Here is a 14,419-nt window from a genome sequence, read left to right as displayed (position 1 = left end):
GAGCCTGAATCATAATTCTCAACTCAACTTTATTTATATAGCACCTGTAGTGGCTGTTTGAATTGGTCAACTTACAAAACTTGAATCTCAAATCAAAATCAGGCCACGGGGCACGGGGAGAGTGGATCTTAAACGGTGTCCAAAAAAGTGCCAATGTCCAGCCAAGTATTCAGTCTTTTGGTGGTTTATTGTATAACAAAAGGTTTGCTGAAACAAAAGGTAGCGTCTCTTTCATATCTCCCGGTACAAAACCATTCACCATCCCCGGTGTCTGCCCCTCTTATCTTACCTACCTATATATATAGACGTCACCCGGTGCAAAACTATCAACCTATAAAAGTGGGTAACGAAATATACTAATACCCCTATGGCATTAAAGTGAATTAAATAAAAATAAATAAATCAATTGATTAAAGAAAAATAATCAAACACACGAAACAATGTAAATAGCTCCAACATTCCAGCCCCTAATTTTAAAATAATGTTATGTGAACGCACAATTAATTTATCAATTTACGGTGGGAGCTATCCTCTTAACCTTAATTATAATTATGTATATGTCTTCTGTCTTCTTCACAGCTGCTGCCTGAAAGAAAAACAGACAGAGGGAGACAGGATAGAGAGAGACAACGAAAGAATAATGTCCATGATCCTACTCCGCAGCCTCCAGGAGCAGGCAGATCTTTGATCTTTCATACATAATAACATGTGGCCCAAAGTGCTTCACAGAATAACAGAGAGACAGAAAACAACAGCAATGGTATGATTATAAATAAAATACTTAAAAATAAAATAAAATCAATAAAATTAAAGTTAATAAAATAAGTAATAGTGGAAAGAAAAGTTAAAAATAAGGTAGCGTTAACAAGATCAGAAGAAAACAAGAAATAAGATAAATAAATAATTAAATAAGATAAATATATGTTAAAACAATGATTAAAATAATAATAAAAATAATAATAATCCGTAATGTATTTACCAGCGTGCCAAATTAGATCTGAAAAGCTAATATTAATGCTGCTAAATAAATATAAACATGTAAATAATGTCTCTGTTTTTTTCATTCATGCTCATCTGAGTTAGTTTTGTTAGTTGTTTTCTGTGCCGTCTCTAAATCTGTTAAAAACACGCACTGCTCTTTTAAGGCTGTGGGCACGTGCGCCTAGATTCTAGGTTACATCCTGGTAATCTCGAGACAGGAAGTGCAAATGAAAACACAAGGAGGCTGAAGGGGAGGGCCAAGAGTCTAACAGAAGCGGCTCTGTAGTGTTTGAATAATATATCAAATAGCTTCAGGAGTATTTTTAACATTATAGAACATATTTACTTTACCCGTGGGGTGATAGAAGCCCGTGTTCTGCAATGAACATCCGTTAATGGGAATACTCAGGAATCTCACCTCTAATGTGGCTGTAATTCGTCTGACTTCAATAAGAAACAACAACACGGTGAGTCCAGCAGCTCTGTAATGAAGAAACACTTTCATGTTAGAGATAAGGATGCAATGCTCACTCTGTTATATCCCTTTATTTCAGGTAAGCATGGCAAGACGACTTCAAGCGAGCAGGACGGACGGTGTGGACAAAAATGTTTGGTAAGAGATTATATTGAGAACAGGACAGAGATCTGAAGCCTGAGGAACTAAATGTGCAATTTATGGAAAAATAACTTTCGTTTTAATAGACCTACCACTGATCAGTGGAGTGTATGTGTGGTACAACTAGGGAGACAGTCAAAAAATGTGGTTCTGGAAAATCTACAGTATTAAGTTGTAATGTAGTCTATCAGGTCGTTTCCAAAAATTGCAGATTAGAGTCTTTTTTTATTCTCTGCAGAGACATCCATATGTTAGATGATGTTGAACTCAGTCTTCTCCAGACTTTCCTCTAATTTTATAAAGAGAAGAAATAATAAACTGGGTTAAAATAAGTTACTTGGTTACCATATGTATAAAAGTGCTCCTTTTATTTTTTGTACAGAAATTCTTAAAGAGCATGATTAAATACAAATGTATTTTCTCAGTTTATCTCGAGAAAACAAAGCTTGTTATCTTGACATAATGAGAAAAATAAGTTGAGATCTTGAGAAAACAAGTGAGCTGAGGTTCCAGGAAATAAGGTATAATAAAGATAAGATATACTTTATTTGTCCCCCGTTGGGGGATATTCTTTTGTTACAGCAGCTTACAACATGGGACAGGGGAATCCAACAATGTACTGACATAGTTTAAAAAATATATAATAACAATAATAATAGCAATGACAAAGGTAAAATATAATATATTATAATAAAATAAAATAAAATAGAATAAAATAAAATAAAGTAAAAATAAAATAAAATATGGCAACTATAACAGAGATATACACACTCTGTACAAAGTGAACATTATCTGCATGTTAAGACAGATGTGTCTAAAAAAAACAACAATCATAATAACTTTGATTTTGTAATTTAGGTAAACTAACCTTTAACTCTCTCACTGACAGTCTTTTAAGAAATGAAGACGTTGCTTTAAAGAGCCCAACCAATAAGAGAGAGGTAAATTCACTTACTGCTAATATGGTGGCTGATATAGATTTTCTTTTTTAGCTAGACTGACATAGATCATTTCTATTTGGATTTTGCACATTGTGGAGATGATATGTTTTTGCAAAGGTACATGACATGAAAAACAAATAACTTAAAGCTACCATGCTCTCGGCTTCATGTCGGTTTCGGTCCCCCTGTGGACAAAGCTGTACCTCTTACCTCTTAGCCGATTTTATCCTGTGCTGTATGTAAAAAAAAAGAAAATCAAATTTCCTGACGCCTACCCTGCACCAGCAGTTTTATGCATTTAAAATAACTTAGTAGAAATAGTCAGGCTGTAGTTTCTATTTGCTTTTGTGAGTCCTAAAGAGGCATCACTGTTCATTTCAGTGTGTTTTATCACCATCTAAAAACTCACCAACAGGAGCTTTAATTGATTAATATACATGATTTGATATATTTCTAACCATGCAAATCACCATCTGCTTAGCTGTGATGCTCTGCTAAACATGCTGCAGACTGTGCTGAGAGTGTTATGAATAACGGCTTATAGAAGTGCACTCTGCTTGACATAACATGCAGCAGGATGAAATCATAACCGAAGCTCCCGAATCATTTTTCTGAGTGACATGTTGCACTGAATTGTTTCATATCGGTGTACTGGAGAGGATAAAGGCTCATACAGAAATATCATATGTCAATATCTAATAACAATACTGGCTTGTCAGTGTATCAGTCATGCCATACTGCATTTAAGAAAATATCTGAGAAGATAAAATGACTGATTCATGTTCATTTAACTATAATTATTTTAAATCTAGTTGATAATAATGGTAACAGTAGTGTAATGTCTGCCTGTTTTGCATCAACAGGGTTGAATTCACAAAGCTGGCAGCAGACTACAAAGCAGTGAACCTGGGTCAGGGATTCCCTGACTTCTCCCCTCCAAAGTTTGTGCAGGATGCTTTCTGTAAAGCTGTGACTGGAGGATACCAGATGCACCAGTACACCCGAGCTTTTGTGAGTGCAGTCTTCTTAGAGTTGTATCTTTCAGAATGTCAGAAAGCGTGTGTATTTTCTTGTATTTTTTAACCCAATGTTATAAGGACAAATGGACGCAGATCAAACAGCTAAAGGAAGCTCATGTTGTCATGTTGTTTTTTTCCCTAGGGTCACCCCCCACTTGTAAAAAACATGGCTAAGTTCTTCAGCAGGGTTGTGGGACATGAGATTGATCCGTTTGAGGACATCCTGGTCACAGTCGGAGCGTATCAGGCTCTTTTTAGCACCTTTCAAGCTCTGGTTGATGAAGGAGATGAGGTATGTAGAACTCCTAAAGTCAGGTCAGGTGAAAACATCTTACAGTGCAGGAATGATGAAGAAAAATGAAGAAAACATGTCTTCAAACCATGTGGTTTATTCAAAGAATTGGAAACATTTGTTCTTCAGGTCATAATTGTCGAGCCGTTCTTTGACTGCTACCAGCCCATGGTGAAGATGGCTGGAGGGACAGCAGTGTATGTCCCTCTGAGACCTGTGAGTGGTTTAAATGTTTTCACCAAGTAGTTCTGGAGCTTCTTTTGACATTTTTCCATTTGTTCTGTGTATATTGGTTCCTAAATGTGGCAACTTTTATTTGTTTTGATACTTTCAGAAAGCGGATGGTGCCATCCTGTCAAGTGGAGACTGGGTTTTGGATCCTGTGGAGCTGGAGAGTAAAATCACTCCACGAACAAAAGCCATTGTTATCAACACTCCCAACAACCCTTTAGGAAAGGTCAGAAAGCATGTTCCATTGAACTGATTTTTATAAGCTAGCTAATGGATACAACCTATCTGCATTACTCAGTCATGTTACTTACTCTTAAAGGTGTATAAGACTGAGGAGCTCCAGATGATCGCTGATCTGTGCATCAAACATGACATGCTGTGCGTCAGTGATGAAGTGTACGAGTGGCTGACTTATGACGGAGCCAAGCATGTCAAGATAGGTGAGACACAGACAACAGAACACACACACACACATTTATAAAGCTGCATTATTAACACATTAATCATTTCCATATATATCAACAGCCAGCCTTCCTGGGATGTGGGAGCGAACCATCACTGTTGGCAGTGGGGGAAAAACGTTTAGCGCCACTGGCTGGAAGGTAAACACGGATTGTTAAAGTATTTCAATTATAAGATTAGTTTTTTACTGCACATTACCATGATGATTTTATTTTCTTTTAGGTTGGCTGGGCCATCGGGGCTGGACATGTCATCAAACACCTGAAAATCATCCATCAGAACACCGTCTACCACTGCGCCACGGCTGCTCAGGTGATGATTCATTAAGAATTTAGTCACACTTGTAAGAATAAATCACAGTTTATTTAGCTTCTTTCAGACGACACCCATGGAGCATCTATGGATGTTCTAAGGTGATTCATTTTCTCATCTTCTAAATTAAATTTTAACTCTGACTAACCGTCTAGTCTAAAGGTCTAAAGTCTAAAAGGTCTTGTTTCCAGTCACAAAGTCCAGAAACAAGTCAAAATTGTTATTTAACAGAGCTAACATGGGATCATAGAATCTGTGGGTAAACATTGTCCAATTGGTTTGCTGAGTGTGGCTAGAGTTAGCAGAGCTAGCACCACCAGCCTTTGTTCCTCCTTGCAGAGTAATCAGTTGAAATTTCCTCACATGAGCTTTAAGTGATTTTGGTGCCTTAACTTAAACAATAAATAATCTGCCTTTAAATTGACAAAAGTTTTTTTTCTGTAGACAAAAGAAGTGAAAACTGTCAAAGAAATGGACCAAGCCATTATGACTTCATTTGGCTGTTAATTGAGCAATATCCCTCTCTTGTTGCAATGAATGTGAAACTGAGCGACAGTGACCCAAAACCTTTCATGTAGCTGGTTTTAAAGTCTTTTATTTTAGATGTAAAGTTTTGGATCTTTACATTGGGGTCTACTGGGATTTACTCACTTTTGGAGCCAGCCTCAAGTGGCCATTTGAGGAATTGCAGTTTTATAAATTTGGTTGTGAATTCAGGCTTTGTGGTCATTGCTTGGAAATTAGAATAACATTGTATGAGTAGCTTTTCTGTAATTTTGTTAAATCTTTACATCATGAGATGAACACCCATTGTAACTGTCAGTCCAACTTTAAATCCTATCTCTGAAACTGTCTCCCTTTTTGCCATTTTTTCCTTCCCTCACCAGGAGGCGGTCGCTCAGGGATTTGAGAGAGAGTACGAGGTGTACGGGACTCCAGAGAGTTACTTCAAGCAGCTTCCTGCCATGCTGCAACACAAGAGGAACAAGCTGGCTGCGTGTCTGCAGGGTGCGGGTCTGCAGCCCATCATGCCAGAGGGAGGATACTTTATGATCGCAGACATCTCCTCTGTCGGTGAGTGAAAAACACAAACCTATGCCCATCATTGCTTGAACTTGATTGAAAAGTCTTCTTTGTACTGTTTTGATAATGTTTACCTTTGTTTTCTTTTATGACAGAGGTGGACTTAAATGGCACGGGCACTGAGGGAGAATCCTATGACTTCAGATTTGTGAAATGGTTGACTAAAGAGAAGGTACAATTTAAAATTTCAATTTGTAATTTTACCCAGTTTTATTGAAGCAGATACACACATTTCTTAAAAGTGTTTTTTCATGTTTTTGTGCAAAATTGTTTTTGTTAAATTGATTACGTGTTTCTGATTTTTTGCCTTTTCAAACTACATCTTCTTCTTTCTTCTTGCAGGGTTTAGCAACAATCCCCGTTTCTGCATTCTACAGTCCAGAGCACAGCAAGGAGTTTGACAAATACGTCCGATTCTGTTTTGTCAAGGTAAATTCAGCCTTATCAATCGAATGAATCAAATCCAAACATTGTCCTGTCACTTTTTGTCACTCCTTTTCACTCGCTCTTCTCTGTCTCTTACACAGGAGGACTCCACTATAGATGCAGCAGGTGACATCTTGAAGAAGTGGAGCGAGGGACAGTAAAACTGTCAGCAATCCCCGTCCAATCACGTTTCACCGAGCCACTCATACCAACCTGGTTTACCTCCTGTGTTAAAACAAGCCATGTTCAGTGTTCCTGTGTTAATGATGCATAACCACAACGTCCACTTCTGGTTTGTCCTCATATAATACTGTCCTTAAAATGCTGTGAAAAAAATGCAAATCTTTCAAAATATTTCTGTGCAATGATTGTAAGAGAAATATTTTCAATATGGTAAATTTAACTCAATAATCTATGTGACGTATTTACATTTGAACTTAAATTATGTTCAGTTACCAAAGGGATATATTTTTCTCAAATCAAATTTTATTAAAGACTTTAAAGCACTTGTGAGAAACTTTTGGTTTGTGTTGATTTTGGCGCACCCTGTGGCCACAGTGGTGTGTCTGATACCTCTGCTGATCCTGCACATACACAAATGGAGTTTTTGATGTAAAGACGTCATCCTGCTGTCTTTTTACAGTCAATTGTATAACATATTGTGATAATATCATAGACTGTATAAGTAGTGGATGAGTCCGCGACATCACCCATTCCGGAGTGTTGTTTTGAAGCCAATCGTTGGCGGGAGCATTATTGGAAATGCTGAACTCAACCAAACTTAGTGTGAGGTAAAGAGAGAGACTTTGAGCCTCCTAGCCAACAGCTATGTGTTCCCGCCAGTCAGTCAAGTCAGTCATGTCCTTATTTGGGCAAAACTCATAATCTTGATATCTTCTGAACTGTCGCATTAGAAAAAATTCACCCCCCCGTACAGTGTGTTCCGATAGAGAAACTAGCTACGTAAACCCAAGCCGTTTTTTGAACCAGGCTGTAAACATGTTTATTAATGCTGCAAAGATCGTCTTTTTTAAATTGGTGTGTATGTGGTTTCCAGTGTTTCTGCAGCCAGCCTCAAACAGATGCTCGATGAACTGCAGTTTATAACACTTCCACATGGGCTTCATAGTTTGAGACCAGAGGTTGCCGCTTATAATATGTTGTTGAAAAATTAGGAAAGGCTGTTTTTTTTAGTATGCTTATCTGACACCTACCCCTTAGCAGTGATTACAATTATTAAAAATAATTATATTGAAATAATCCATCTTGTCGATTATGCTTTTCTTTGTTTTGAAGTCATAAAGAGGCATCAGTATGAATCACAGTCTGTGTCATAACCAGCTAAAAACTCCTAATTGGAGCTTTAAAATCAGCTATTGTCAGGTCTGCTGTGCAAAAGAAGCTCTGTAAACTCTTTTGCATTAAGTAACAATCCTTGCAAGTAAATCATTTCCTCTGTTACTAAATCACACCTTGACTCTTGCAAAAAGAATCTCACCTGCTTTCCACCTCTAGTCTTTGTCCTTGGAATAACCATTGAGACAACATTGTGGAAGCTCAGCATTGTTTGCCTATTGTTTCTCTGTAGCAGTTGTTGATTAGAGAGTTTTATTTCAACCTTTTGTTGACGTCGAGAGGGGGAGGACTAAGCTGAGTTTTGAAGGAACACACCATCTCTACACATATTAAAAAACCCACCAGCCTCTTTTATGTATAGTGTTCTAGAATTGAAAGCGCCTGTGTCATTGCTTTCTGGCATTTTTATTGTAACACTTATTAAAGCTTCAAGTTAACTTTTAATCATCTTTTATAAGCTCCTTTGGTTTGAATCTCTTTCACATATTGAGTTGATGAAGTCACATTTTTCTGCTCTTTCCTTGCACACTGTGTCAACCTTCTGACCCGTTGAGGATCTCAGGACTTCACATTCATTTGTTATTGGAAGTGGAAAGAAAGGTGTTGTCATAAAGATACAGAAGGTTGAAAGTTCGAGGGAAGGAGTGGTGGTGCAGGCAGCTGGGTATCGCAGCAGATTTGACTGGTTTAAAGTCAGTTAAAAACCACTAACAGGTAAGAGCAGCAGCAATGCAGAACACAATACAGTGATTAGAATAAATGCTTACTTTGTGACGAGCCTGAAATGTGCTTTCATTTCAGATAACCATGTCTAGACGACTTCATGCACGCAGAACAGAGGGTTTGGATAAAAACGTATGGTGAGTGTTGATGACAGATGGACCTTTGACGCCTGAGCTCTGCTGCAGTTTATGGGCTGTAAGGAGGACGGACAATTTCAGTCAGTGTGACAGAAAACAGCTCACTGCAAGGGAGACTTAGACAATCATTCTGGGATAAATGTACAAAAAAAGTCTCTGAGGTAACAAGGGCATGTCCAGGGAATGACCAAGGCCAAAGAAAGCCAAATCACTCCAGCTCTATTTGGGAAAGCCCTGACTTAGATTTAAAGTTCAAACCCTTCTGTTGAGAGGTGGAAGAATCACCCACCACACTATCATGTCACCCTTGCGTTGCACACTTTTTAAAATGTATTTAATTTTCATTCCAAACTGATTGTTCAAAATCTAGGTCAACACTTATGTTGGAGAAATCTAAAACACTTTCACTTCAAACAGGAAGGCCCTGACTTGGATTAGAATCCTTAACCCAGGGGTGTCAAACATGCGGCCCGCGGGCCAAAACCGGCCCGCCAGAGGTTGCAATCCGGCCCACGGAACGACTTTGCAAAGTGAAAAAATTACAGATTAGACATTAACTGCAAATTTTCAATAAAAGTAACTACTATTTTAAATTTGTCCTCTGAGGGTCGCATACAATCATAGTGCTGATGGAGCGCACCTGAACAGCACTTTTTCCCAGGACTTTTTTCTCAAAGTGAGAAAATAAATTACTTGCTGTTTGCATAATCCGGTTGAGATTCATTAAGTCTTTTTAGAGCACTATAAGATGATCCACTAACTACTAACACTAGCACAACACCCCTGCATACAACACTGTCCAGCAAGCAAACAGTTCCTTTCGGAGCTGAGGGGTCCAGGATAGCCAACTTTACCTTCTTCATTATTATAATCTCTCTGTTCTTTTGCAGTAAAAATCACACTCTGTGTCAGGTGAATTGATAACTTGTTTGGTGTGTTTGCAGCAGGTTTCAGTGCTTAAGGAGTAAAATGTTCTGCCCCACTATGAGACTCATCATGGAGAACTGTTTTTGTAGAAAGATAGTTGATTACATTTTCAGCACATACTTGTACTATTTTGCACTAAAACAAAGGGAAAAATGTAAAGTTGTCGTTATTTATAGGTTATTATGTTATGATTTTACTGGCCCACTTCAGATCAGCTTGGGCTGTGTGTGGCCCCTTAACTGAAATGAGTTTGACACCCCTGCCTTAACCCTTCTGCTGTGAGGCAGCAGTGCTAACCATTATTCTAACATGCTGCCCTACAGATTTTAGTTGCACCTTGGTAGTCAAAGTAGATATGAGTCGATGAGACAGAAGGAGCAAGTAAATACAATTAATTTGTGTGTGTGCAGTGTTTTCATGCCACCCATGCCCTACCCAAGAAAACTCCTGCACATCGTCTAACTGGGGTGGCCTATCATATTTCAGAGGGGGCCATGCACTCTTTGAAAGTCCTTCTTTTTACAAATTTTTAAAAAGTAGAAGGAGCACTCTTTGTTCAAAGGACAAGGAGTGTCACTGAGACTTGAGTACTTAATTTTGTGTGGAATAGATACACTTATTCAGTACCTCTTGTACTCACTATGATATTGCTCTGCAGTGTGTGACCTGTTTTGCATCAACAGGGTTGAATTCACGAAGCTGGCAGCCGATTACAACGCAGTGAACCTGGGTCAGGGATTCCCTGACTTCTCCCCTCCAAAGTTTGTGCAGGATGCTTTCTGTGAAGCTGTGAGTGCAGGACCCATGATGCACCAGTACACCCGACCTTTTGTGAGTGGAATCACGTGATTCAATTTAAATTCAGTCCATTTTAATCTTAACGTTGAATTAGATGAAGAACATCTAGTGAAAGTCAGCTCATGTTTCTTTTTCATTTCTTTTCTCAGGGCCATCCCCGTCTTGTAAACACTCTTTCGAAGTTCTTCAGCAGGATTGTGGGACATGAGGTTGATCCATATGAGGACATCCTGGTCACAGTTGGAGCGTATCAGGCTCTCTTTAGTGCGTTTCAAGCTGTGGTTGATGAAGGAGACGAGGTGAGAAAACCATCCCTTGGCAAGTCAAGTGAATTATTCAAACATTTTAGAAAGCTTAAAGCTCCTGTGAAGGGTTTTTAGCTTGTAATGAAAAATACTGAAATTAATACAGAAGCCTCTTAATGCAGTACAGGAGCTAACAAGACCATCAGCATAAAGATTGAGTGAGGATATTTTTAAATTGTTATCTTAAATGCCTAAAAAAGCTGACATGGGTAAGTGTTTATTGAATGATTGCAGCAGAAACAGCTGTAGTTGAGAGAGCTGTTGCCTCACAACGAGAATGTTCCTGGTTTGAAGCCCCGAATGGACAGGAGTATTGTGGGGATTTTGGGTTCTCTCTGGGTCCTCTGGCTTCCTTCCACAGTCCAAAACCAAGCACACCAGTTGATTGTTTGTGTCTTTCAGGTCGTAATTGTCGAGCCGTTCTTTGACTGCTACCAGCCGATGGTGAAAATGGCTGGAGGGAAGGCAGTGTATGTCCCTCTGAGACCAGTGAGTGCTTTACATGCTTTTACAAAATCTACTTTCAACAATTTCCCCTTTATTCTTCAGTTTTGGTTCATAAAAGTAGCAACTTTTATTAAATCTTTGTGTTTAAGAAAGATGATGGTGCCGTTCTGTCAAGTGGAGACTGGGTTTTGAATCCTGAGGAGCTGGAGAGTAAGATCACTCCTCACACAAAAGCCATCGTGATCAACACTCCTAACAACCCTTTAGGAAAGGTTAAGAAATGTACAAGTGTGTCTTATAGAAGCTTTTATCACCTGCATATTTTACACATTTGAAATATCCCTTCCTGTTGCAGGTGTATAAGACTGAGGAGCTCCAAGTGATCGCTGATCTGTGCATCAAACATGACATGCTGTGCATCACTGATGAGGTGTACGAGTGGCTGACTTATGATGGGGCCAAGCATGTTAAGATAGGTGAGACATAGCCAACGGAACAAACACACAAAGCCTAAAGCTGCATTATTAATACATTCATTATTTCCATATATCGACAGCCAGCCTTCCTGGGATGTGGGAGCGAACCATCACTGTAGGAAGTGCAGGAAAGACTTTTAGTGCTACTGGCTGGAAGGTAAACACAGATTAAGAGGTTTGTTTTTTTCTTACTGAAGAATTTTATGATGATCCGTTATGTCCTTTTCAGGTTGGTTGGGCCATCGGGTCTGGAAAAGTCATCAAACGTCTGAAAGCCACGCATCAGATGTCTGTGTTTGATTGTGCAACTGCTGCTCAGGTAAACACAACTTGCTGCTGTTTAACACTCTGACAAAAATCATCACTGTCATCAATGAGAGCTTGGGAGATCAGCTTTAGTTATTACGCTCCATCCATTGAGAACTCTTTGCAAAGCACTTTAAAAATGAACAATTTGGTACCCATTGATATATTAAAACCCTTGATGAAGAATCACACCAGCTCTGTTTGTACCTGTTTTAGCTTATTGTTTCATTTCTTGTATTTTATGACCTGACAATCAGCGCTCTCTAGTGGACACACTGTGTACTTGTGACACTTTGCCATAAGATTTCAAAATCTAGTTTGACATATTTCTGCTGGAATATCTTGTTACTTATCACCAGCTGTACACCAATATTAGTATACCATGCTAATTTTTTTTTCTGATACAGCTCTAGTTAATGAGAGATCTTGGATTTGAATTTTTTACACAGTCTATGCATTATATTGTTTTTACTAAATGTTCAAAACAAAGACAAAGAAAACTTTACACTCTTGGTTTATCAAAGAAAAATGTGCAGAAATGTGTAGGACTATGTTTAAATCTTTCTATCAGTGTAATGAATCAGCAGCTTAAACCTTTGTGTCTCCTTGTTTGTGTGTTCACTCATTCCTTCCCTCACCAGGAGGCGGTCGCTCAGGGATTTGAAAGAGAGTACGAGGTGTTTGGCACTCCAGAGAGTTACTTCCAGCTCCTTCCTGCCATGCTGCACCACAAGAGGAACAAGCTGGCCGCGTGTCTGCAGAGTGTTGGTCTTCAGCCCATCATGCCAGAGGGAGGATACTTTATGGTTGCAGACATCTCCTCTGTCAGTGAGTGTCAGTCTAATGTGGTCCTGGCTTTTTGCGGCCTGCTGTGAAACATTTTCAAACTTATTCATAATGACAGGCTACAATCCAAGGAAAAGCATGTCAAACACAGGAAAACGTTGTTTGTGGTTGTAGATAATACATCACAGCCTTTCAGAATGAAGTGACTGGATAAAGCAAAACATTTGATGTATGACTGCGGAAGCCCTGACCAGACATGCATCCATTTTACTCCATTTCCCTGTGACATTGAGTCAATTCTGGTTGTTTCCCCAGCCCGGTTCAGGTCTAAGCAATAAAACAAATATCTAGTGCGCTCTTCCAGTTTGGAAACAGTGGTGCATTTATTTCCATTGAAGTTCATATTAACAGCACAAAGACTTTTAACCCAAACAAACTTGGTTCCACTGAATTCAATATATTATATAACACAAGACGGATTAACCTCAACTCATCTTCAAACACTCAAACACTTTGACATAGTATGTTACCTCTCACCAGGCTTCAACACCTGGAGCCTTGGATTTATGTTCTCCATAAGCTGAGGCTCTACCTGGTGTTCTGTGTCATAATTACCTGCAGAATAAACATAACAGTGAGTAATATAATGAATTGTGCAGGGACAAAATTAAACTTAATAAAACCCTATTTTGAGTCTAACAGGTGATAGTCAATAGATCATTACCATAGGAATAACAGTAGATAAAACATAATGATATGTGTCTATTAAGGGCTTCCGTACATGACTGCTTCATATTCATAAAAGTCTGCAGTCTATCAATGCGAACTCCCTTTTTTAACAGAAGTGGACTTGAAAGATGAAAGCTCTGAAGAAGCCTATGACTTCAGATTTGTTAAATGGCTAACTAAAGAGAAGGTAAAGTATTTATGTCTTTTATGTCTTCATAAATTGGAACACAAGTGTCTAATGATGTATAGTCTGATAGGATACTCTATTAAGACTAACATTTCTGATTTTTCTAACATCTTACTGGATACGTTGACTTCTTTCCTCCAGGGTTTGGCAACAATCCCCGTCTCTGCATTCTACAGCCCAGAGCACAGCAAGGAGTTTGACAAATACATCCGATTCTGTTTCGTCAAAGTAAGCTTTAAGCAGTTTCTTACTCTAAATGTAATCTTCATTAAATTCAGTACTCCTCCTTACATTGTGCTGCTTTTTGTCATCCCTTCTAACTCACACTCGCTCTGTCTGTCTGTCTCACAGGAGGATTCTACTCTGGATGCAGCTGAGGCCATCTTGAGAAATTTTTGACAATAAAATAGCCCACAGATTGTGGCACAAAGTCATGCACTACCTGTCAATTGTGAAATCATCCCATTTAGACCCAGGCTCTTAAAATCAGATTCCTGCAAAGCAATGCTCATATTTTTGGAGCAGAGAACTACACATGTACTATTTTATTTCCTGTGTTTCTTCTTCAGATGTTTTCTGAATGCATTTTATGCAATTGTAATAAACCTACAACTTCATTCAGTAACTAGCCTGTTACCTTTCTTTGTCACAAAGCCTTATTTTTTTTTTTACATACATGAGATATTTCCCAAAATACAAAATGTAATTCTCTAGCAAGATACAATAAAAGTAAATCATTCATTCTCTTGCATCCTGAACAAATATTCAAGTAAGAGAAGCTTACAACGCTGTTTAATAGCAACACAGCAAATTTCCTTTACAAATTCCAATTCACTTTATTACTTTATTGATTATCATTAAAGCTGCTGTGAGGAACTT

At 38.5% G+C, this 14,419-nt stretch overlaps 2 protein-coding genes across 2 annotated transcripts; both read left to right on the top strand.

Moving 5' to 3' along the window:
- The first annotated feature begins 1,173 nt into the window (after nt 1-1,173).
- Nucleotides 1,174-6,871, top strand: LOC117831596 (kynurenine--oxoglutarate transaminase 1-like). The gene is made up of 13 exons (XM_034710356.1): nt 1,174-1,448; nt 1,536-1,594; nt 3,402-3,549; nt 3,700-3,849; nt 3,979-4,065; nt 4,184-4,306; nt 4,400-4,520; nt 4,606-4,682; nt 4,765-4,854; nt 5,742-5,928; nt 6,033-6,109; nt 6,280-6,366; nt 6,465-6,871. The coding sequence occupies exons 1-13, from the start codon at nt 1,377-1,379 to the stop codon at nt 6,522-6,524; spliced, it is 1,338 nt and encodes a 445-aa protein (XP_034566247.1). The 5' UTR covers nt 1,174-1,376; the 3' UTR covers nt 6,525-6,871.
- Nucleotides 6,872-8,335: 1,464 nt separating this feature from the next.
- On the top strand, nt 8,336-14,137 carry LOC117831597 (kynurenine--oxoglutarate transaminase 3-like). The gene is made up of 13 exons (XM_034710357.1): nt 8,336-8,433; nt 8,521-8,579; nt 10,190-10,337; nt 10,454-10,603; nt 11,012-11,098; nt 11,206-11,328; nt 11,412-11,532; nt 11,613-11,689; nt 11,762-11,851; nt 12,480-12,666; nt 13,467-13,540; nt 13,682-13,768; nt 13,892-14,137. Exons 2-13 carry the CDS (start codon nt 8,527-8,529, stop codon nt 13,937-13,939), a joined length of 1,245 nt encoding a protein of 414 aa, XP_034566248.1. The 5' UTR covers nt 8,336-8,433; nt 8,521-8,526; the 3' UTR covers nt 13,940-14,137.
- The last annotated feature ends 282 nt before the right edge of the window (nt 14,138-14,419 follow it).

Source organism: Notolabrus celidotus, chromosome 19 (genome assembly GCF_009762535.1).
Source record: "Notolabrus celidotus isolate fNotCel1 chromosome 19, fNotCel1.pri, whole genome shotgun sequence".
Taxonomy (NCBI): domain Eukaryota; kingdom Metazoa; phylum Chordata; class Actinopteri; order Labriformes; family Labridae; genus Notolabrus; species Notolabrus celidotus.
The sequence above is the reverse complement of the archived record's forward strand: the minus strand, read 5'-3'. Positions and strand labels throughout refer to the sequence as shown.